General features: G+C 40.4%; 1 protein-coding gene across 15 annotated transcripts in view; it reads right to left on the bottom strand.

The window, feature by feature from the left end:
- Nucleotides 1–23,773, bottom strand: part of MTHFD2L (methylenetetrahydrofolate dehydrogenase (NADP+ dependent) 2 like) — a 64,498-nt gene extending 40,725 nt beyond the window's left edge. For 13 of the 15 annotated variants that reach the window (XR_008466607.1, XR_008466605.1, XR_008466604.1 and 10 more), the window contains exons 1-6: nt 23,614–23,773; nt 17,013–17,197; nt 15,573–15,695; nt 11,250–11,402; nt 10,364–10,471; nt 5,092–5,184 (exon numbers count right to left, since the gene is read on the bottom strand). Coding sequence is in view for 6 of the 15 variants with exons in the window: in XM_054202963.1 (XP_054058938.1) it covers nt 5,092–5,184; nt 10,364–10,471; nt 11,250–11,402; nt 15,573–15,695; nt 17,013–17,197; nt 23,614–23,753 (802 nt within the window). In the remaining 9 variants the exon portion in view is untranslated. Of the gene's footprint in view, nt 1–682; nt 4,111–5,091; nt 5,185–10,363; nt 10,472–11,249; nt 11,403–15,572; nt 15,696–17,012; nt 17,198–23,613 lie in introns of those variants that run through there. The other 2 variants (XM_054202967.1, XM_054202962.1) reach the window with 2 other exon arrangements.
- Between the last annotated feature and the right edge of the window lie 278 nt (nt 23,774–24,051).

Below are 24,051 nucleotides of genomic sequence, written 5' to 3' on the forward strand. Positions count from 1 at the left end.
AAATATATATATATATAGAGAGAGATACACTACCACAGTAATAGAATCTGATCTACCCTGCCTTCTTATTTTTGATTCCTGTCATTTATAAGCAACAGTTAGACAACAAGGAAAAACAGAATGGCCAGCTCAGATTTAGCTATAATAAACAGCAGCAGCTCAATTTGTAGGAGAGAAACAACTGCCTTTTAAGCAAAGCTTTCTCCACCTGATCTTCTCATAAGCAAGCAAGAAAAACATACTACACAGAAAATCAGGTGGGTAATCGTATCCATGTAAGAGGCTGCAATGGTACTTTATGAAAATGAAAGCGTGTGCAGAAGAAGTACCACAAAGACCAGGTGTTTGTCTATAATGTCACTAGCGCGATGGCAGAGATTGCTTATTATCTATTAGGGGCATAAGGTGCAGATGACACGAAGCTGGAAAGAACTTTAAAGAGATTAGCTTAGATTTCAAGTGCCACTGGAAACAAGGAACAAAGCATCTAAAATCATTTGACATCGAACAGAGAGGAAGGCAAGACACCACATTTACATACAAATAATTACCCCTCACAAAGGCTAGAGACAGCAAACAACTGGTTAGGCAGTAATTTTTCAGAAAAAGAATTTTGAGATTAGATGAACTGAACACAAACAGACACAACCATGCTACTGCACGACACACACAGTGTCTGACACTGACCTCTCACAGGGGAGCTTCTACAAAACACCATGTCCTGCTATTTATAGCAAATTGGGCCATCTCCCCGCTTGACCAAAGAGGGCCTGGCCTCAGCGTCCTAGAGTATGATTTTTTTTGCTATTAAGAAACTGCAGCTAAGACCGAGTGCTGCAACAAGCCGTCTCATCTCTTTCATATGCACCGTATTTCTTCAGCACATTTAAATGTAAAGCATCTTGATATTCATCACAAAGATGTTCAACAGTCAGGACTGAGAAAACCTAAAAGGTCACTTCAGGTTCCAGATTACGAGCTGAGTCAATGGCTGTATGTTTCCAGTCAGCACAGCTGAGCTATCTATATACACAGCAAGAGACACCAAAACAGTTATTTAGGTATCGAAAGAACTGAAGTACAAAAATGACAACTGAATTACATGTAAAATCTGACCTGGGTCCTACCAAAGGAGATGGGGGCAAAACACCACTTTCTAAGGAGTAATACCGGACAGTGAATGTCTTCCACTTTGTAAAGATCACTGCTGCATGGGATTTCTAACTGCAGGTAGCACCACGTGTACTTTGAGAAGATCAATCTTACCCAGCCTCCCCAGTCTGCTGAAGCTAGAGGCAAGACTTCTATGGCATGCCAACAGCTCCACTTGATGCACTGAAAAGACCTCCCTTTCAAGAACAGCAGTTCAGTAGGATCCCGCTTTGCAGAGAGCAGTTTTAATTACAGGAAAGGCCATCTTAGAACAAAATACTAGCACTGCTTTACAAACAGCAGCATCATCTATGACCAGACATCTGAAAGTTTACGCCTGGACAATCACAACAAACGAAGCACCTCCTGGAATGTTAAGGCAAAGCAGCATCTGAGACCAAAGTCACTGCATGCTATCAGAGAGCCAAGAATATCAAGTCCTTATACATCATCCGCATTAGCCTATCATACATTAATTGCAACAGCAGCAATCTCTTCTCTGTATTAATTTTAAATGACTTCCTAAATTTGTTTCCTACAATGCAACCTCCAACTTTGAGTGACGGGACGTTCCAACTTTAGAGTTACAATTCACCTTGCTGCTTCTCCCTCAGTTCTGTGAGGAATGCTCATCCCAGGAACAGAGTATCTCTAAAGGGGGAGTCTAAGCTTCCCTCTCCCCACCAAAGCAGCTTTTTCTCAGGTGCAGAGAAGGAAAAAAAAAAAAAGAAAAGAAGGAAAAAAAAAGCAAATCCACATGGTTTGAGACTGTAGTTTTATTGGAGGCGAGCTCTGGTATACAATGGCTTTGGCTTCATTTAAAGTGCTGGATCACAGCCAATTAATCCTTTAGATAGAGGCAATACAAGAACCTTCTTTGCTCTCCATTTCTCACTCCCCCATAGGACACAAGCTTGAAACTCTGCTTCTGATGTTGAGCAAGCCAAGACCTCAAATTCCTTCCAATGCCATCTGATAACATCTGGCTGCGTCTACTTCATCACACTCTTATGCAATCAATTGCAAGCCGGCTCGTAATTGGATAATGCCTCAGCCTTATGGGGGTAAATGATCTGTGTGTGATAGGCATGGAAGCATATTAACGGAAGCTGCACAGTTACACCCTTTGTAAAATGGTTTGATAATAGGCCAAATACTTAATAGCAACAAATAAACTAACCCCCAAACCAAATGAGCAGATCTATTTACTTAAGCCTGCTTTACATACCAAGTAGAAGAGATAAGCGTTAGAGCAGCTATTCCTAAAATGCACTGACTGAAGAATGTGGGAAAATCTTTCATCGGTAATTTTTGTAGAAAACGATGAATCACTTCTTAAACAAAAGAGAAACAAAGCCCTACCTAATCCCAGCTTAGGTACAAGAACTGTAAAGTAACCAACTCCTGAGAAAGCTAACCAGCCACTATCTGAATTAAGGGGTCTGACAAATCAGCAATTCCTATACGAGAGGACCACAGATCATGCCCCGAGGGGCAGCACAAGTAGTCCTAGCAGAATTTCACCTGGCATTTAGCATCCCCACTCCTTCTCCTCTTTACCCCCTCTCCAAACCTTGCAGGCAGATGACTTGTCTCTCTCAAGGCAGACTGGAAAGCCAAAACAGCAGAAGCAGCAGGTCAACTAGTCAAAGACTGCCTACGGCCTCCATCACCGCCCTGGGAATACTGTGGTGGCCATACGAGCACCACAGGTAAAGCTGCACTTATTGTTCTACTACGGGTCTGGGCCCATGGCAGAACGAACAGACTCCATGGGATATCTGTATAAGCAGGGACAGTGGGCTAAGACTGGAAAGGCTACAGTGGGATGCAAAGTGCTGCATATGTACTGTTCTGCTTCCGTAACACGAAACATTATGCTTTGCCTAGAAACGCAAAAGCTGTGTGGTACTGAAAGAGTTTAGGAAGCTCCACCTGGAAGCAGAGACACCGATTTTAGGGAGGGGTAGGCTGGACAAAAGCAGCATTGTTGGAACTTATGATGCAAGGAGTTGGGAGGGAAAGAGAGGGAAGGACTAAACTGCACGGACAGTTACAATCAAAGTAAGCTGGAAAACTGGGGTCCCGAGGCTGGGGGCAAAAGAGAGAAACCATGTGAAAACAGGTATTCTCAAACTCAAGAGTAAAAACAGAAGCACCTGATTTGAAGCACTACAAAAGTCATAAATGCAAGTGAACAGAAAACTCCTCAGAAACAGAGTACCGCATCAGAATGAACATACACACCGCAACAAGCCACCAGACCAGGACCCAGAATGCAGGTGCTCTTCTAAAAGTATTACATGGGAAGAGGAGAATGAGAATAGGGATCTTGCTCCCACATGCAGACACACACAAGAAGCTGTTTTCCATTTGCACATCTTGCACAGTGGCTTATGACAGCAGCCATTTCTATCTGGCAAGGTAGAAGTTACCATTTTTGCAACACTCACTGAACAGGTCGCACGTTTCTGGGGAACGTGTGATCCCAAAGGTACAATGTGCACAGTTCTCAAGTAACAAGGGGAACCTTGGAGGGATTCCACCTTTCTGAAGTGTAATCTTCCCCAGAGCATCCGCTGGGGCAGGGCCGCATACTGTTTGCACAATCTAGCCCTAGGTTTTTTCATCATTCCAAGTATATCTCATGTTGTGTAATGAGTGTTGTATCATGCTCCTGTTACAAATGACAGGAGGAAAATAATGTGAAGAACAAACACGGCTGAATTGCTACTGAACCATTTAACTACAAGCATAACTGATGACAAACCTTGTTCAGCATAAAAATCAGAAGCAATGATTAAATTGGAAGCAGTGAATTTGGATGAAAAGTTACTAGTTTATTTCCAATTAGCACACACATTATTATACGATTTTCATTCGCAGCGCGTGAATTCTGGTCAGGCCCACAGTTGAGTAATCACACGTGGGACAACTGAGCTGTTTCTTGTTGCTGACCTGGCATGAGAAAGAGATAGTGCAGTTAAGCCCTGAAGCAAAGGACATCTCGCTTCAACAGGAAGTGATCTGTCTTCATCTAGAAAATAAGTAAGCAAGACTTCAGTCTTGAGGGTGAGGAAGAGGGAGGAAGGGAGCAGAAAAGAGGAGAGACACAATTCTCTTGTAGTCCTCCAAAATGGTATGAGAGAAGGAAAGCATCCTGAGCTGCGAGGGGACACAGAATTTTACCAAGTTTCTAGTAAGTTGAATTGTTTTGGGTTTTTTTAAAATTAATTCATAATCCCCGTAATCAAAAACCAGAGGTTACTCAGAAGCAGAGTTCTGCTTGTTTATTTGTTCTAGACTAGGCAAACTGCAAGGATTTCACTCAACATTGCTTTAAGAGTACAGACACTGATCTTTCAGACCCTTTCCTCTAGGCAATTACCATTCTCTTCATCTTTATATGATAATTGTAAAAAAAAAAAAAAAAAAAATAAAAATTTGGCCGTTAATAACATAAGTTACCAAAACTACCAGTTATTTGGCAAGGTTGCTCTTAATTCTAAGAGCAAGGGAAAGATACCATTGTTTGATGAATGCAGCCTCCAGCTGATTTACAGAAACCCTTCTGTCAAAATTTAAATGACTCACAATTTTTGCACTGCAGAGAGAACGTTTTAATTTACATAATTATACCTGTATAAACTATGCACTGACTGGTTCCCAATCTTGAGTTCACTCTAAAGTCTCCCTAAGGGAAAGGTGTCACATGTGACGAGAAACAGTTTATGACTCTGCAAATGTCAAGGGCAAGAACAAAGAGTCAAATCACTTGCCCTTCTTACAAGAAATCCTACTGCAACACCTCCAGCAAGTGTGAGCACCAATTATTTGGTGAAATGTAAAATAGCTAGTAGTGCCACCAACACAGACAACGAAGTTTACTTTTTAGGTTTTAAATGCTGTGATTGGAGGATGAACAACAACTAATATTACCTGCAGCTACTATTACAATGTCAGCGAGTTGCGTATGGATCTTGAGCTGCTCTTTTGGTGTGTATCTGTGAGTAATGGTCACTGTAGCATCACCTGAAATGAGATTATCAATTAATTGTCACATATAAAATGCTTGTATAGCATTTACCCTGAGGTGCAAATGACTTACTTTGGTACATTAACAGCAGTACAGATCATGATCAGATTTGTCTTGGGATGCATCGCTAATTTCAGCATAGCAGAAGGCTCACAACACTTGCTGTTCACATATATGAAAAAAAAAGCTTATTCTTAAAAATTCTCACAGGATGAATTCATTTATACACTGTGGACTAACTTATTCCTTAATCAGCTTCATTACCCTTAGCGAAATTACACAGAGCAACCCAGCATGGAATCCGGTGTCTAGCTTATTAAGCACAATTTGTAAAATGTGCCACAAGACTCAGTTGTTTCTCGCAAACTCAAGCTTCACATACAAGATCACCATGTTCGGATCTCTGTCCTCAACCATGTTTGTCATTCACCTGTCCTGAAGCTCTCTAGATGCTTCCCTTGACATTCTGTTGTACATGCAGGAAGGAAGACCACAGTCTTCCCTGTACCTGCAACCTAACTTCATAACAGCGTGTCCTTCGAGACAAAGTTTAGTCTTTGGCCTGTGTTTTTGACAGATTTTGATTGCTCAAGGAATAATTGGTAATTCAAGTTCAGCGAAGTGGCACCATTTCTTACTGACATTCCCCCTCTCAAGAATTAACACGGTTGATAATCTGGCCAGCAACAGGAGCTGACAACTGAGGCTCTTCTCTTTGTAGGGCCTGATTGCGTAGGGAATGAGTCTAGTACCTATGATAACAAGGATGCTCCTGGGCCAAGGCTCTTTGCTTAGAAACCCTGTCGACCAGTAACAGCATGCAAGGGTCAGACAGCAAAATCCCTCTCTTGACTGGAACAGTACCAGCTCTCATCAAGGAGAGGCATTCTCGAACACAATCGAGCTCAGCATCAGTATTTACAAAATTCCAATTAGATGGATCTGAAAAGGTTTATCACCATAACCCCTTAGGGGATCGATACTTCCAATGCTTATATTTTTCCACACACTCAGAGCATTCCAAGTCATCATTTTATGGAAGCTCAAGCACAACAACAGCAATGGAAAAGACTGGACAAAAAGGTGCTCAAATTTTTGCAGGTGTCCTACCATCTCTTGCATCTTCTGATAAAAGAAAAACGGATGAACCCTTACTTCACACCAGAGTGAGAAGAGTTTGAAGTTACCACAAACAGAAGCACACATCCTTTCGGGCAAACTCAAAAGACATGGGGCCTGCTCCTGCATGTATCCATATTGCTTGGCAAGAAGCTATGAACAAACCCTCCTAATAAAACATAAAAAGCCTTTTGCTGTTTCATGGAGACACTGAGGATAGGCCACTAAACACAAAATGAATCATCACGGGGATAAGGACTGAAGTCTCATACTGCATCCAACAGCAAGCATGGTGATCCCTCACAGACTGCCCAAGAAAACAGCAAAGATAACAGCTATCAAAGGAGAATCCTGGCAGCTCTCTCCCTGTCAACTATTTGTACCGCACAAGTGTTCAGGTGTTACATCCCCTCATCTCCATGTTCCACTCATCACAGACTCCTAAGCCACATTACTAACCATTAAACTAAAGTTTTTACGGTCTCAGATGTTACCACCACATCTACTTGCTCTGGAATGTGTCTGACTGATCTAATCTGTGCCTCCAATCTCATTAACGCTCTTCCCTTAAGCATCTCATCTTCAACTTGTCTGTGCTCTGACTTCTCTGCTGCTTCCCCTCATCTTTGATCCCTCTTCTCCTTCAGTCTCTATAGTGCATATCATCTCCTCAAAGAGAAGCAGATCAAGACAGTTTCAGATAATGAGAACAGAAAAGCACACATGTGCATAAGCAATTCCATGAAATAAGGGGAATTGCCAGCAGTTAGAAATCTCTCACCAACTTTCTATAACTTCCCGTGAATTTAAGTGCAAAATTTGCCTTGCCCAAACCCACAATTATTACTTCCAAAGACATATACATAACAAGACTCTTTCAACCTCTTATCCCGTACTCAGCAGAGAGGCTGAGAAAAACCAATGGATAAAATCCCAAGTTACAAATATTCACACCTTCTAAGAAATAAAATCTGTGCTACTTTCCCATCAAGATTTTAGCAAGGAATGTGTCTGTAGTCAGCTCTTGAAAACAAGTGATTGCTCTCGCTACCAAAAAGAAGAGGAGAAAAAAGAAGGGGAAAAAAACCAAACCAACCCAAACCAAACCCCCTACCTTCAGAATAGCAGTCCAGAAGCTTAGAGACACCTTGGAAAGGGTAGGTTTTCCATTTATTTGTGATCACGCCAAAACGGAAAATAAACAACTATTTTTACACTGCTATTTGTTCCGAAAGAGGAGGAATATACCTCGCAATTAAGATTTCGCATGATACCACTGAGCCAATTCACTAGCTTATAAAATAGAGACAGTTGCTTGACCTGCCTACACAAAACACAATTTGTTTTGTAGAGTCAGATAGCTTTCCGATCTGATCAGATATTGCCACCTGCAGGACATGACAGTTTCTACATGCAAAACATCACAGATGAAGACAGATCCCGGCTTTTCAGTTTCCTTCACAGTCTGTAAAAAAATAACAACTAAAACCTACAACAAAAACAAAGAAAAAATATAGTAACACATCCCTCAGTCCCCTTCCTTGCATCACTTCTCATTAAGAATTGTTGTCCTGGTTCCTTCTGAGGCTAAACCACGACAATTATTTAATCAAATCAGCCCAATTGCCAATAGAACTTTCTCAGGTTACCAGTCAGGATACGGGGTTTTTTTCCACTACTTAACTGTTGGTCTTGTCTGGTCCCCATCCCCCTGAATAATAAAAAAGAAAGAATAAAAAAGCTTCTACATCATTTCTATTAACAGGTTTAAATTGTTCTAAACACGCAGTTAAGAAGAAAGCCTGCTTTTGTTTGGTAAGAAATAAAATTAGCAACTCCGACGTGTAATTTTCAACTGCAAAACTCACTTCATCTAGAAAGTTAACAGACTTGCTAAAGCTACCTCATCTTGTATCCTGACGCATCTCCGATCATAATGCACAAATTTTGCCCCGCTATAGCCGCTAAGAAAAAGGTGGAAAAGATTATTCCGTCCAAACTATAATTTTTATTACATTCACATTTCCAATTTTATCTTTAGCTCCACCTCCTCTATCTCACTATACTTTTGCTTTATGCATTCTCTTTCACTGTCTGTCTCAGATTTATCTCAACTGCCTGCAGCTCCTTCTCTGTCACGATATATCCACAAATTTTGATAACCACTGGGGTAAAGCTGAAACCACCATCTAGCCTGCCTCCCATCCCACACGCCATCCGGGCTAGCCTCTTGTTTCTCTAAGCAGAAGCAGAAAAGAAAGCTAACTGCAGAAAACCAACCAGACGTTCAAGGACAGCCTGATCTGTGAATCTGGAATGAAAACTATACTAGCCTACCCCAACTACTGAAGTATTTATCACCATGTACATGACAAACACATACTTAATGCTAATTTGTTGTGAATGAAGAACAAATGTTCCTTTGTTTTCTCATTGCCGGCTGCTTTATACTGTATACTACCACTTGGCAGGCTGGAAATAAAAGAAAAACTACCTTAAAAATAAATCAATTTATTCAATGACTTAACTCTTTCTACTTCTAGATTCCAGCACCACTGTCAGTAAGAGAATATCCAAACGTTTTTGTGTCCCTGCACAGAACACTTGACATACATGGCATCAATGACAACGCCAGTAAAAAGGGCTGCCAGTGAAGTAACGTGTATTATGCCAGGAATCAGAATGTTGGCAGATGACCCTGAAGCACAACAAAGTTCTTTCATAGGCCAGCAAACTCACAGACTAGCCCCCCAAAACAAGTCATACTACCAGTCAAATAAGAGCTACAAACCCAAGAATCAAGTCAACAAAAAATGGGGACATGGATCCAACTAACTCAAAAGCTGAAAGCTACAAAACAGTATTTAGGTACAGCTAAAAAACTTCCATGCAACCACTGAGTTTTATAACAAGTTGCTGAAAGAATCACAGGTCACTAAGTCTCCTCATTTCCAACTGAGAAACATGCAAGTAGTTTGCAACATAACTGTTGTTTAAAGCCTATTTCAAAAACCGAACTACACTGCCAGTAATATATATAACCCAATATTTGCAGCAAATGGCAGAAATGCCACTAATTTTCATGGGAATGGGGATGAGACCAGAACTATGCACTGATGGTAATTAAAATTCAAACACTGAGAGAAGTTTCAAATAGCAACTTTCCCACAGAGGCTGAATGGAGAAGCCAACTCCATGATTAGTAAGAAGCTTTTACTGTTTTATTATATTAATAACAGATTTCACTCCACTCCTATTAAATATGCCTGGGATTAAACATTCATGTTTACCTCATATGCGCACACCACCTTGGCAGTTTCTAACATCAAAATGAAGCTGCAAAAGGACAGTATTCTATCCAAATTATATTTGTTTTTCTTTCTGCAGCACAATTATAGGAGCACATGCATGCTTCTGTAATGAGAATTACTTAAAAATATTTCCATTACAACCCCCAATTTCCATGGGGATATAAACTGCGCTGCAGAAAAATCCCCCAGGCCAACGTGTAATATCATAGAGGTCACATGGAAAAGTTCTTGGTCATTTACGTATTTTCATCATAACCACCTAACTAACATAGCACAACACAGGACACATGTCACATATTTTTTAATATATATATATGTGTGTATGTGTATATATATGCATGCACACGTATGTGTATGAAAAACTTGAGATTAGTATTACATAAGCATGAGGATAAGGCATAAAGCTGTATTACTTTGTATAAACATCACATGAACCTCTGTAGTTTTTTAAGGCCACACCACCAGGTAATACCCTCAACTATACCAGGTAATATCCTTCAGTGCTAACCAGGTTTAAGCAGTAGCTGTCTCAAACGAAGGACAAAATCATGACATAACACCAGGAAAAGTCCAGAAACTGCTCTCCAGCGAATATGTCGGGAAATACACTAGCAAATTTATTTCCTTGTTCTGGTTGCAAATATTGAACAAGAGACAAGCTTTCTCTTTTTATCCGAATCCTCTGGTCAGCTTTATTTTAATGATTTCACAAATGGATACATTAGAACAACACTCATGGACTTACCTCCAGGCCTTTCATGCTCTCCATCAGTATGCAAAAGCATCGAAATAGGCATTCCAACGTTCTTAGATCTTCCCACTACAACAACATTTTTTCCAAATGTTTGTATTCCTTATTGGGAAAAAAAAACAACACAAAACAAAAAGAAAAAAAACACTTTCAAAAAATTGTATTCCACCATTTTGATATACCTAAACCTTTCTTCTTAATCCCCAAGATATAATTATTTGCTGTTGTGGACCGATGACATAAACATGACTTGAAATATCCACATGGCTGATCCTGAGGGATGAATCCACAACACAAATTTCAGCTTTCACCGCAGAGAAACAAAGCTGGCAACTCATTCAGGTTATCCGAATCACCCTTTGGAGAGACTTAATTTCTCTTGTCTGACAACCAAGGAAACGGAAGCTCTTATTACACGTATAAAATTGAATTGATTATAAAACTGAATTCAATATATTGAATACATACGCATTCTTTTCCCCTTCTAGCACTAAATTAAACGTTCATGGTTTTGTTCTTGCTTCTTCCCCCTCCCCCACAGGAGTTTATGCATTCAAATCTTCTATTCCACAAATAATCAGGAGGTCAGCAATATCACAAAAAATTCCTTGCAACATTATAAAATGCAAAAAATAAGTTACTGCAGTGTTGCACCAAGTATTCCATGCAGACTACTATCTCCACTTAATTAATAGTTTTGCTACTGGCAAAAGATCTCATCTATTTGGCATCTCCTTATTATTTAGATTAATCCTCTAAATGTTTGCTCTTCAATCGGCCCAATCCATTTAGATAACCTACGCCTTTTAACTCACACCTGACTTTATCCTTCATTCATCTTCTGAGATAAAAAGAGTTTCAATATAATTGAGTTTCTTACCTGTCCGTTTTATAATTTCCCACACGGCGGCAGCAGTGGCAGGTATTATAGAAGGCTGATCAAGACACAGACGTCCAATATTCATAATATGAAATCCATCCACATCCTTTTCAGGTGCGACAGCGTTACAAACTGTTCGTTCATCTATGTGATCTAGGAAACACATTGCTTTCAAATTACAGCTCTTTCACTTGTCAGGTGTCATCAATACTATCTGAAATCATTACACAGAAAACCACGCAAGTTTGGTCTAGCTAGGCTAATTATTATTATTCATTATGAATAAACTACACTCTCCCCCTAAAGGCAGCAGTTGTAACTTCACCTTTTAAAGTCATCTACTGAAAATTAAATGATTCAGTTTGAGACACTGCTAGTACAACAGATAAAAATCAAAATACGAGAGGCTGATACACAGCTGAGAATGATGACTTAGTAACTATAAAATAAACACTTAAGCAAGACACTTCAGAGTCACTTCTGTATTCTGGAAGTGTTAATTATCAAGTGCCTCAAAAAAAAAAAAATCACAGGAGAAAAGTTATTGCGCATGCTACCTGTCTCTAAGATCACAAAGGATACACGACCTAAGTTTTAAATACATGTACGGAAACCCTAAGCTGAAATACCTTTGCAGGTCTAGCTTTCATTTTCCATTTCACAACAATACAACTGTTTTTAGTAATTTGCTAATCCGCAGGACTAAAACATATCCTACTTCACCGAAAAACTGTGAGAACACATAAAATTGTTCGATATTGATGAGATCAAAACTGTAAGTATGCCTTAAATGACAATATCTGCACCTAATCTATTATTCATATCTATTTGTAACGAACATTTTTTGTATGCACTATTGATATGAGATATGTCTGCAACTGCTTAAAGCTTATACTGCATATATACATGCATCAGTACTGATCAGGAAAAAAAAAACGCATTAGCCAGTCCTACCTCTGCGGAGCTACAAACCCAAGCATATAGCCCAAAACTGGTTTGCAGAATTTCAGAAAAGGGTACGTAGTACTGGGAAGAAATGCAGCTGCATAGCTGGCGACACATAGGCTGACACTGGCCTGAAGAGAGGATGCGGACACCTTCCCTCCTTCATCAGAGACATTTCTAAAGCACTATCTTGGGTGGGCCATCCCCAAAAAAACCACACAAAACCAATTAAAACTGTATAGTTTGTTATATGTTACTTAACCGGTAGATTCTATTTGCCTCTAGAAACTTATTTTCCTGGTTTATTTCCAGTTGACTGCAGATAGCCTCACTCATTTCCAGAGGAACAAAATAATTGCTTAAGTACGTTACTGCCAGTCTCATAGAACATACTTCGCTTCCTCTCAACTGATATTCATACAGACTTACTTGCTGTCATTTCAAGCTATTCTCCATGCCAAGATCCTCTCCGCACTCACCCTTTCACTTCTTAACCGAATTTGCCAGGCGACACCGGGCATCACTTGCCCAGTTACTCTGGCACGCACAGAGAAACTCTTATTTACACAATAAACAACAAGTGCCTCTAATGTTGACATACAAAAAGTAAAGACTGGTTTTCAAAAGGGAAGACTGATGCAAATAAAAACACAGCACAAAAGGGATTCAAAAACATACCATACGATCAAGGAACGGGGAACAAGGAGGAAGCTGTTCAGCAGCAGCAATGAGCTCCCCGGAAATAATTTTGAGAAGCTATACTGAGACGCAGCTACCACTTTCACACTCAGTCCCACCAAAGCAGGCCGCGCTTTGGCTGGCACAGTCTTTCACAAGAGGGACATCGTGTTTGTACTCATTTGTTTCATAGTTCTTTGCTGCTTACCATGAAGTAAACTTTGAGTTTTTCACATTCTATCTCAAATAGACATCTAACATTTCATAGCATCTTCTAGGCAATTTAAAAGATACAGGAAACTCTCCACAAAACCATTACCACATCAGAGGTAACGCACTCAAAAGGTGTGCAGAAAGGAAGTTTTCCTCAGGCAAAGATGACAATCCTCAAAGTTAAGTTGCTCCAGCTCACAAAAGTGAAAGAGAACAAAGCTATTTTCTGCTTCTATTTTTATCCCCATGTTGATCAAAAGCCACACCTGCGTGTGGTTTACCGCAAAAAAAACCAAAACCCCACACAACCACCTCAATTCTGGAATAGGCAGCCTTCACTGATAAAGTTTTCACAACACCTAGGCTTTGTCTCCTTCCGTTACAACCCAATGCAGAAGAGTTTTGGAAAATGAGCTAATGTAGCTTTCTGCCCTTCCGTTTCTGAAGTTCCTTTAGGAGAAAAAAAATAATTCAGTAATCAGAGTTATATCTGACATCAATTATGGAAAGAACCTCCCGAACGTTTTCAGTTCATGATAACGTGCATATTAAACCTCATTACACAGACAATGCAATATTGAAAAAGTTCTTCTGTTGATTAAATTACTTTAAGATTTTCACTAAGGCAGGCAACGGCCAGGCCTCAAACTAGCAAGTTTTATAGGGTAGAGGAAGGTTAATTAGTCTTCATGTGGTTACTGTAACCATAGTTCTTGAAAAGGATCTTCAACCAATTACTTTAGGGCTTAAACATTTAAGTGTACTAGCATCAGACATTTGAATTCCCACAACCACGGTTATCTTCAGGGGGTTTATCTTTTCAAATGTTGAACAGGTTTAAATTCACCAAGTTTCAAGACTTAAGGCTGTTGCTGAACTATGTATCGATGAAGGCAGACAGATTGATACTGTATGCATACTGTAATGACAGATATCCCCCCCATAAAAAAAAAATAATGCATTTCTGCAAGAGGTACCTAACAATTTTACTGAGTACCCACACAAGCAAGACAAGCAACACATGACACCTCCCAGTTCAGGGGAACACAACAGTGCATTGGGAGGCCAGTGGATGAGTCTGTTTCCTTTGCTTACATGCTTTGCACAGAAAGATTTTGATCCCTAAGCTGTCAGTGCTCCATTTTTTGCATGAGTTCTCACTACTGAAATTAAAATTTGTTACATTACCCATTTCCCCTAATCTGTTCTTAGCAGGAAAGATGTTTGTTCAAAGTAAACTGACCACATTCCATCAGCTCTCAAGAGTTCCTTACTTGGATCCAAGATCAATCTCCTTAGTTGTGATATACTTCCACCTTGTGGCCAACTTATTTCAACAAGTGGCCAATTTCAGTTAGCTTTCAAATAACACAAAGCACAAAACTTCCTTTTCACGAATGCTTATGTTTATTAGAAATACAAGCAAAGCTCCTCTTTCTCTATAATGTTCAGCACCTACCCTAATTTTTGCTGTTTCGTGGATATGAAATAAAGGCAGTGAGAACCGTCTGCAAGTGAAGACCAAGACTAGGAAAAAAAGTGGAAATTAAGAGTTTACCTAGAAACAAAGCTTCAACTTCACCATCGTCAGAGATACGTGTAAACAGTAACCCCTGGAGTCCCAGCTAGTGCTAGAAATCATGCCTATACATGCCAAAAGGAGAGCTCCTCCCCTTCACAGCATACAGTATAAAGGTATGATAAAAGACAACACTTGTAAACACAGAGACAGGGGAAAACCAACACGCCAGTCAATTTCTTACAATGACTCCAGTAATTTAGGTACCTCTCCATTAGGAAGCACACAGTGGTTTAATTAAGTTGACTTATATAGATTTACATGGAAACCGCAAGTTTTAACACCGCCAAAAAACACCATTTTGTCAGCTACTGCCAAGTGATATTTTAGTGAGATTTTATTACAAATTAGGAGAAGGGAAATACAAAAAAAAAAAAAAAGAACATAGTAGACGCTTTTAGGACTTGAGCACAAAGCTTATCCAGGACATTAGGGACAGCACAGAAAACACAAACGAATGTTTAAAACAAAACCTGGAATTACTGTGAGAAAGGCCGTAGCATCATCAGCTAGGTAGCATAACTTGGCATGATACAGGGGATGAAACTACGTTAAAGGTCTTGGAGTTCAAGGCAAAACAGTGCAATACATTAAAGAGCAAACAACAACAAAAAAAAGAGAAATAAAATGGATAAAGTACGTGCGTGGAGGGAAACTCCTTGGAACAGAATTTTGTCTGAACTTCAAAAAAGGCAAGGTTGATAATATGAAATGACTCTCTCCATTTAATTTGCTTTTTTGTTTAAAATGAACTGCAGGTTAGTATATAACAAAAAAAATTAACTTCTCAACTAATCCTTCATTATGCATGCTCTCTTTCAAGAGCTAAGATACACTTGCAACCCAAAAGTGTAGAATTCTTTTCTCTTAGACTGTATATGAGGAGCGGGACAAAAGATGTCACCTACCTGGGAGAGGTAGCTGAACTAATAAACCACTAACTCTTGAATCCTTGTTGAGTTTTACTGTCATATCTAAGAGTTCCTCCTGAGAAATGTCTTTAGGCCTCAGTATGATCTCACTAGAAATGCCTGATAAAAACCAAAAACAGAAGACACATATTAGTATCAGGAGACTTACCTATGGGCAGCTTAGTAATTTTGTGTAAAAATCCATCTGATGCTTAACAACTGTCTTAGATAACCATGAAGGACTTGCTAAAATTTTTGCTTTTGCTGTCTGCTCTTTAATGCTGTATATCTAGATGTCAAGTACAATCTTACAATGAAGAATACAGAAAAAAGGTTATAAATCTACAGTTGTACACAGTAGCTCCAAAATTAATCAACAGTTTAGAAATATTTGGAAAATAAACCATTTAACTTCTCTACAAATGTGCTCTTGAGAATTACAACTAAAACTGAACAGCTAAAGCTGCACTAGCATTACTGGCATTTTATCTGATACCTTCTACTTCTGTGGGACAAAACTCAATATTAGAAAAGAAAATTTTTGAGGTCACTTCAAAAGATTGCAATTTCTCTGACAGGAACAACATTCAAGTTCCTTGTTTAGGCTATGATACTCTTTCACTTGGAGACGAGATGTTGCAGCGACTGGGCTTTATCCTGTGTAATCAGCCACTTTGCTTTACTCTGCTTTCATTGTGCCTGAAAGCTTGCCCTTTATATTCAGAGCTGTGAAGCCTTGGTTTTGGATTAACTTGCCTGGCTCTACTGCGGACCTAAAGCATTCAACAGGACAGATGATGAGATACAGGAATGAGAGACAGACATGAGATACAGGAAATATACAAGAAGATTGACAGTGTGAAGAAAAATTGTCTTCTCAATATCTTCATTTGAAACTGGTTACTTAAACACTATTCCCATCAATTCTGGGGTAGTAAGGTTTACTACCACAGTTGGAGGCAAGCTGAAAAATCCACATATAAAAGGAGGAATCTAACATGCACTAAGGAGGCAAGTTCTTAAGCAAGCATTTCATATTCAAAAACAATTAGAGTGTCTTGCAGAAACAACTAAAAAATGACATAATTTCTCTCTGATTATTCTCCAAGCTTCTCAAAGCCAGTTCAGATCTTTAACTGTCAAAAAACTTCCCCAGTGCTCTCCTTTAGCTTCCAGTTTCTAACGGTAAGGATGCAAACTGTTTCCTAACAACATTTTAAGATACAGAACTGAACCTATGGCTACCATTCATGTGCCATTAAAACTACTTCATTCACACGTCAATCCAACTTCTTTTCTTTAGGTTAATCAGCGATGATGAGGAAGAAAACAGTCCAAATCGAATAAAGATACAAAGGGGGTTCCCCCTGCTTTTTAAATTTTAAATAACAGTATCTTGTGCTTACCATAGGATTATTCATATTACAAAGCACATACCTACAGCTGCAGCTGCTTTTATCTTGTTTCTGACATAGATATGACTAGCTGGATTGTCTCCTACTAATATGACAGTGAGATGAGGTCTCCTGTTTCCAAAGGATATCCACGATTCTACGTCCCTTTGAACTTCTTTCAAAACTTGTTTAGCAAGCTTTGTCCCTGAGATAATGGTTGCTTCATCACTATAAAGACAAAAAAGATACATGATATTTAGGTCTAAAATTTCATAAACAAGACACTTTGAAGTATGTGGTCTACCGTGCTAAATACTTGCAAATGCTTTGATTACTGAAAACACTAACGCACTACAAATCCACCCAGGTAAAGAAGTGTTTCCCCACTTGTTGGAAGAGCAGGAATGTGTCATCAGTGTACACAGAAGAGGAGCTCACCTGCCTTTCCCCACCTTCCCAACACATGCAGCCAGCCAGGTTGAACGTATCTATGAACTCTTGCATTTGGGAACAGAACATGAGAATATTCTTATGCCTTTAAGTTTTTCTGTTTTAAGGAATTTTTCACAGAATCATAGAATCTTTATGATTGGAAAGGACCTTTGAGATCATCGAGTCCAACCAAACAACATACAATCTCTGCCACTAGAGCATGCCCTGAAGTGCCACATCTAGACGTTTCTTAAACACCTCTAGGGATGGTGACTCAACCACCTCCCTGGGCAGGCTGTTCCAGTGCCTGACCACTCTTTCAGTAAAGTAATTCTTCCTAATATCTAATCTAAACCCCCCCTGCCACAACTTCAGACCATTTCCTCTGGTCCTGTCATTATTCACCTGGGAGAAGAGGCCAACACCCACCTCTCTCCAACCTCCTTTCAGGTGGTTGTAGAGGGCAATGAGGTCTCCCCTCAGCCTGCTCTTCTCCAAGCTAAACATGCCCAGCTCCCTCAGCCTCTCCTCATATGACCTGGTCTCCAGACCCCCCACCAGCCTGGCAGCTCTCCTCTAGACATGCTCCAGCACATTTTTACCCACCTGCCTTCCCAAATTTCCTTGAAAAACCTATTTGACATGGGATTATTCACACGATTCTTTTGTACAAGCCTAGGTGATACTCTTTCTCAGTTTTTTTAGGATTTAACTCACATAAGCCAGTGGTGACTGCCTCGGGAGCTTCTGTCATGCCCTCCCCACTTTTGTATTTTCAATTCCCCATCCTTCCAGTAACCTCACTCTGCCCTTAACGAGCACTACAGCAGACAAACACCCTCCTTAGGAGAAGGGCCCACAACCATTGCCCTACCCCTTCAGGAAAACTGAAAAAGTTTTGTGCCATGAACTTGTACCAGAACTCCTCAGCCCTCCTCTTTCCCTCTGTCATTGGTGTGATCATCACCCCAACCAAGGATGTGGAACTCCACACACACACTCCACCAACCCGCAACAAATAAGAAACCTCCAGCATGTGTAACTTTCATATGCTAAGATGTTAATTCCTTTTGTATCAGATAAGCAGCCGTTATAGTGACTTCATTGCTTGGTGCTGGTGGTGCTTAGAGGAGAGAAAGCAGGAAGAGATAGGAAGCTATAGAGCAAGAAATTTTATCACTGGCCTGGTTTAAAACATGGTATTCTGTAAGATTCAAAACCATAATTTTAAGCAGCCAAAAAGAATTTTATTTATTTCAGAATTTTGTGCAGTTTCAATCATTATTACCAAATCTTCATGACCAAACAATCTAAATGCACAAGCGTGTGGAAGAAGGAAGGTAGGAGGGGAACAGCAGCAGCAACACTACCACCACACAGGACAGGAGAACCTCAATAAAGCCAAAATACAGAGAAAAGAAATCTTTAGATAAAACTTTCAGCCTTTGCTTTGGAGATTGACGACAAACAACAAAGCAACTGAAACGACCAAATAATTGGAAAATGGAGTGTGAAAGGTTAGCTTTGTATCTTAGAGTTACAGATGAAGAGCCTGTCAAGTTACAGATGCAACATTCTCGCTTGTAAGGAAGGAAAAACCAGCACATCTTGTGACTCTCTTGATTCTCCCCCGGCCCCCTCTAAATTTCACCATTTGTTTAAGGCAAGAAAGCTTCCCCCCCCATCATCTTCTCATAGCTGATGACCACGCTCAACCACCCATAGTTTACCAAAATCAGTACAATGTCACTAATGCAAATCTTTTTTGGAATTCAGCTAACAATTTTTATAATGGTTCAGAAACTAAGCATCCCAGTTGTTACGAGTCCCAAGCTATTAAAAGCACTCCACGTATCCTCTAGGTTAACACTGCATTGAAAAATGCCATCACTGTAACCAAGCTGTAAATATTGCTACTGCAAGAACCACCACTTAGGTTGATGTGTTCATCATTTCCTTATACATTTCCTAGCAGAAGTTTTCAGATTTTAAAGCTTGTGTCACCTTCATACATAGCAAATGGTTTTGCCCTAAATCAGTCAGCACCTAAATTTTTACAATCCCAAGGCCAAAACCAAGAGCAAAACAAACATTACAGTACTGAGAACATAAAGATTATTGTGTTCTTTTACATGGTTGTACATTCCACAACTAGCAACTATTCATGCATTACCATTCCACCAGTCTGCTTTATTAACTAACTAAGAACATAAGTAAGTAGTGTTTGCTCTTAACCATACATATTTCACTTACACAAATTGAAATCTCAACACTCAATAGTTTGTACAGGTGAAGATATCTAGAAATGTCCTAAAACTAATTATGTCCCTCTTGATGATCATTTATCTCAGCTGGTAATCATTACAGCAAGACAAGATACTGATTTTAATAAATTACATTTAATCACCCTAATGAATTACTTCATTCCTCCACCTAGTGTTTGGCTACTTCAAGTTTTGTTGCTTGAACTTTGCTTGACACATAAAACAAGCAAAACATGTGATGGCATTTTACCTCTATTTTCTAGGAAGACAACAGTATTTATTATTAGTCTTGATCATTATTAGTTCTAGTGGGTTTACACTTTCATCTAGAATTTTAAGACAAGGGTACAAATTCAATACATATATATATATATATATATATATAAAAACATGCATTATGTATTGTGTAAGAAAAAAAACCAACAACAAGCAAAAATCCCAACCCAGTAGATTAAAAAGATGTTTGTTTAGGTATTAAAAGAATAAAAGCTTGACATCCTTCCACCGTAATCTTTTTCTTTGCCTGACTACCCTCAACCTGCAGAACTGAAACGCTACAACACACCCTCTGCAAGTACATATGCTTGAAGTTTAACGCACATCTCTACACAAACACGTCTAACATCAATGTTTAATGTATGTTGAGTTAGTTTGCCATGATGAAAGTAGTTCAAAGTCATTTGCAAAAACAATAAAGCATTCTGGGCTTACGTTAAAATTGGACTGGTTTTCAGAGTGCTGCAAGTCTGATCAGTTGGGTTTTTTTCTGTACATTATGCTGTGGGATGAACAAGTCCGCACCTAGAATAACATTCAGGAAAAAAAAAACCAAACCAAAACAAAAACAACCCCCCACGCTTTCTGAGATGGTCTAAAACTAGTTTTGCAGTCTGTCTCTACTATAAGAAACTACACACCTGGAGCAAAACAACATATGATTAATGTTTTGTTATATTAACAAGATGCACATTTGTCTGTTTATCACCATACTCAAACATGAGAATTGTTTAACAATTCAACACACAGAGAAAATATCTAAAAGCCAGCAGATAGCATATTTATCCAGAGATATTTGTTTAAACTTTATAGACACATGGATGGTAAAACATTAAGGATTTCAAAATATTATCCTAACAGCATATGGAAGAAATGCGTAGTGATGAGTTCTGAAACAACTTCCTTCCTCTTCAAGATGGAAAAATAATAATAACGCTAGAAGAACAAGCAAAATGCCAGAAGCACCATCCCACCCATAACATCATCCATTTTTTGAAAAGAACTCTTTGCTTAAATAAGATCACATTTGGAAATGGACAGCTGCTGCCCGCACTCCTGGAAAAGAAACCAACTGTCTACACATTTTAACTGCACCCAAAACACCACCACAGTCTTCTTGCTGCTACCCACCAAGGTACTAAAAGAAACTTGTTTAAATGCCAGGGCCTAAGAAGCAGACATCATTCCTGGGTTTAGATGCAAATACCAAAAAGGAAACACACCAGGTGGCAGTGCATTGTCATTTACCATTCCAAAAGGAGAAGTTTCTCCTCCTTCCAAGATTATTCTCTGTCCTTCATGACTCCAGAAGTCACCTTCCCAAAAGTAAGAAAACAGTTGCACTAAGATCGCTTTTTATATAACACAGCTGATTTATTTTTATTGATTTATTTTTATGAAGTACATTTCATCAAGAACCTACATTCTGCTACACAGTCACCATCTATTCAAACCACATTTTTAAATTCTCTGAATTTACTCAACAACCGCTAAAGCTTTGAGTGTTTCTCCAGACGGAATGCATATGGTGCTGAGAGTTTATCAGGGAAAGATGAAGCACTAGCATAACACATACAACCTGCTGCACAAAATATACTTAAATTCAGCTCACGTGCCAATTCTAGCAACCTTCTGAGCAACCAGTTTAATTAAAACAAGGTCACCTTGAAAACATCTGTGACTTCCTGAATTCAACAGTCATTTGCCTTCTATGCATCAAATAGTAATTTCATATGTGAAATAAGTATCAAGAAGAATATTTTACTACAACTAAGTAAATACTATTCCATTTGTTACTTGGACCTTCAGAACTCTGACTCAGCAAAACGACCCAGTTATAAAATTAACTCTCACAGGAGAAAATAAAAAAACAGGCTTTAAATATATAGCTAAAGAGAAACTTCCAGCACCTTGTCACTCTCCTTAGTTGCACTGTAATGCTCTTGAAAGCCTTTTACTTACTTATTAAAAAGACTGCGTATACAACTTTCTGAAGTAAAGAAAATTTTTCACAACCGTCAAATATAATAATAGCAAGTATTATACTATATTGATGCTTCTGAGGTTTAGAATCTAGATAGTTTAAGTCCTTTGATGGAAATATTATGCAAGAACTACATGAAAAAGTAAAGCATCAGCTGTACAAGAAGGTTACACTGCAGCAAGCTATTCAAGACACTGAAATTAAAAAGTGAATTATTATTTTAAATTTTATACACATGAAAAACTTGACCGGCTGTGATTACACTCATGGATGCTCTTATTCTGAACCCTTGTGAGTTTAGGACAGAACAATTAACACACTTTAATTTTCTTGTTACTGCATCCAGTGACTTGCAGGACATTACAGAAACAAGGATGCCAGCTGCTATTTTAGATCAACCTGTACACTAAAATCACAATGGGACCTTCTCAGTCCCATACATACCACATTAAAAACTCCGTAAAATCATTACTATATGAGCATCTGCTTCTCAAAGAACTGGCAAAAACAGTTAGTAGCAGCAAAGAACAGAAGTAGGCATGCACTGTTCCAGAAATACATCTACTTGTGCCAAACCCGGCAGAATCAAAACCTCTGTTTATACAGGACATACCAGATACCTAGGAGGTCAGACACTTATTTCAGTTGTCACAGTACAGCTTACTAATCTGTTGACACTTAAAAACACAGAGCAAAGATAATGTTTTCAGCATAGGCTATTTGTGACCTGCGGAACTGAGCAACTTTCATGTCAGTATTTAAGACAACTCCAGTATAAATGAAAAAAGAGCTCAGGCAAAACCCTCCCACCACATATTAAACCAAACCACCCAGCACATTAAACCAAACAAAGTGGGTGACAACGTCAGGAGACTGGTCCTCGCTGCATCGGAGCACATCCTGCTCGCCCATGGACCCAGGCTTTCTGCTAACACCGGCAGTGCTACCTGCGACACAGCGAGACCACGTGGGCTTTATTTACTTATTTATATTAGTAATATTTTTATTTTAAAAATTTGTATTGTTTTAATTTACTTCTTTTTCCAGGAAAAAAAGGAGCGTCACGGTGTCACACCACCTGCCTAGCTGAGGGCAGGGAGAGGCAATGGGATGGGCTGTCACCATCACAGGTCCCTTCATGCAGACAGTAATATTCTCCAGCAAAGATTAAAACACTCGCTGCAACCCATCAGGGAAAATAATCACAGATGTAAAAAAATTAACATTCAGAGTAATTCTGTGTAAATTAAGTGAGAGGGCCGTTAAGGCACCGGCAGCAAAGAAATATTTAATCGCCAGACCCGCCTTGGGGAGGGGGCAGGAAGGCCACCGAGGCTCCCGCGTTCCCCTGCACCGCGCAAATCCCCACGGGACGAGCGCCGCCCGTGCCGCAGCCCTTCCTCCCTCCCGGTACCTCTGCATGCTGGCTCGGACGCCGCGGAGCCCCCTTTTCGCAGGGGGGAGAACGGCGACCCGGCCGGGACGCGGGGGGTCAGCCCCGCCTCAGGCGACGGCGGATGGCGCCCAGCGGGCCCTGTCCTCCCTCAGGCTCCCCTCAGCCCGCCGCGCGCCCAGTGCGACCGTTAAACGGCGGCGGCGGCCGGCCCGCCGTTCCCCACAGCACTCCCCGGCAGGAGGATGAGGAGGGAAGATGAGGGATGAAGATGCCCCCGAGCGGTGCGGCGTACCTGGCGGCGCTGCGAGGGGAGCTGCTGGTGCTGTAGGCGGGCCGGAGGGCGCGGTGAGAGAGGGCTCGCCATGGCCTCAGCGGCGCCAAGCCCGGGCGCAGCACCGAGGAGGAGAAGACGGCGGCCGCCGCCGCCGCCATGTCGGTCCCGACGGACGGAAACGCCGCCGCAACCGAGCGACGAGGGGAGGAGCCAGGGCAAGTAGCGGGCCCCGGGCCTGGCGTGGTGTTGAGGGGAGGGTGGAGCGCCCGGCCGCCGTGACAGAGAGAGCGGGCCTGAGGGGCGAGGGGGATGCACCGCCCGGGTGCCCAGCGGCAGCGCCGCCAGTGAAGGCTCACCTGCGGGCAGGACATCACAGGGGGCTAGCAAACAGCGCCCGGGGCTAGCAAACAGCGCCCGGGGCTAGCAACCCCTGCGCGTCTGTGTGGTGAGAGGGCG

Source organism: Rissa tridactyla, chromosome 5 (assembly GCF_028500815.1).
Source record: "Rissa tridactyla isolate bRisTri1 chromosome 5, bRisTri1.patW.cur.20221130, whole genome shotgun sequence".
Classification (NCBI taxonomy): domain Eukaryota; kingdom Metazoa; phylum Chordata; class Aves; order Charadriiformes; family Laridae; genus Rissa; species Rissa tridactyla.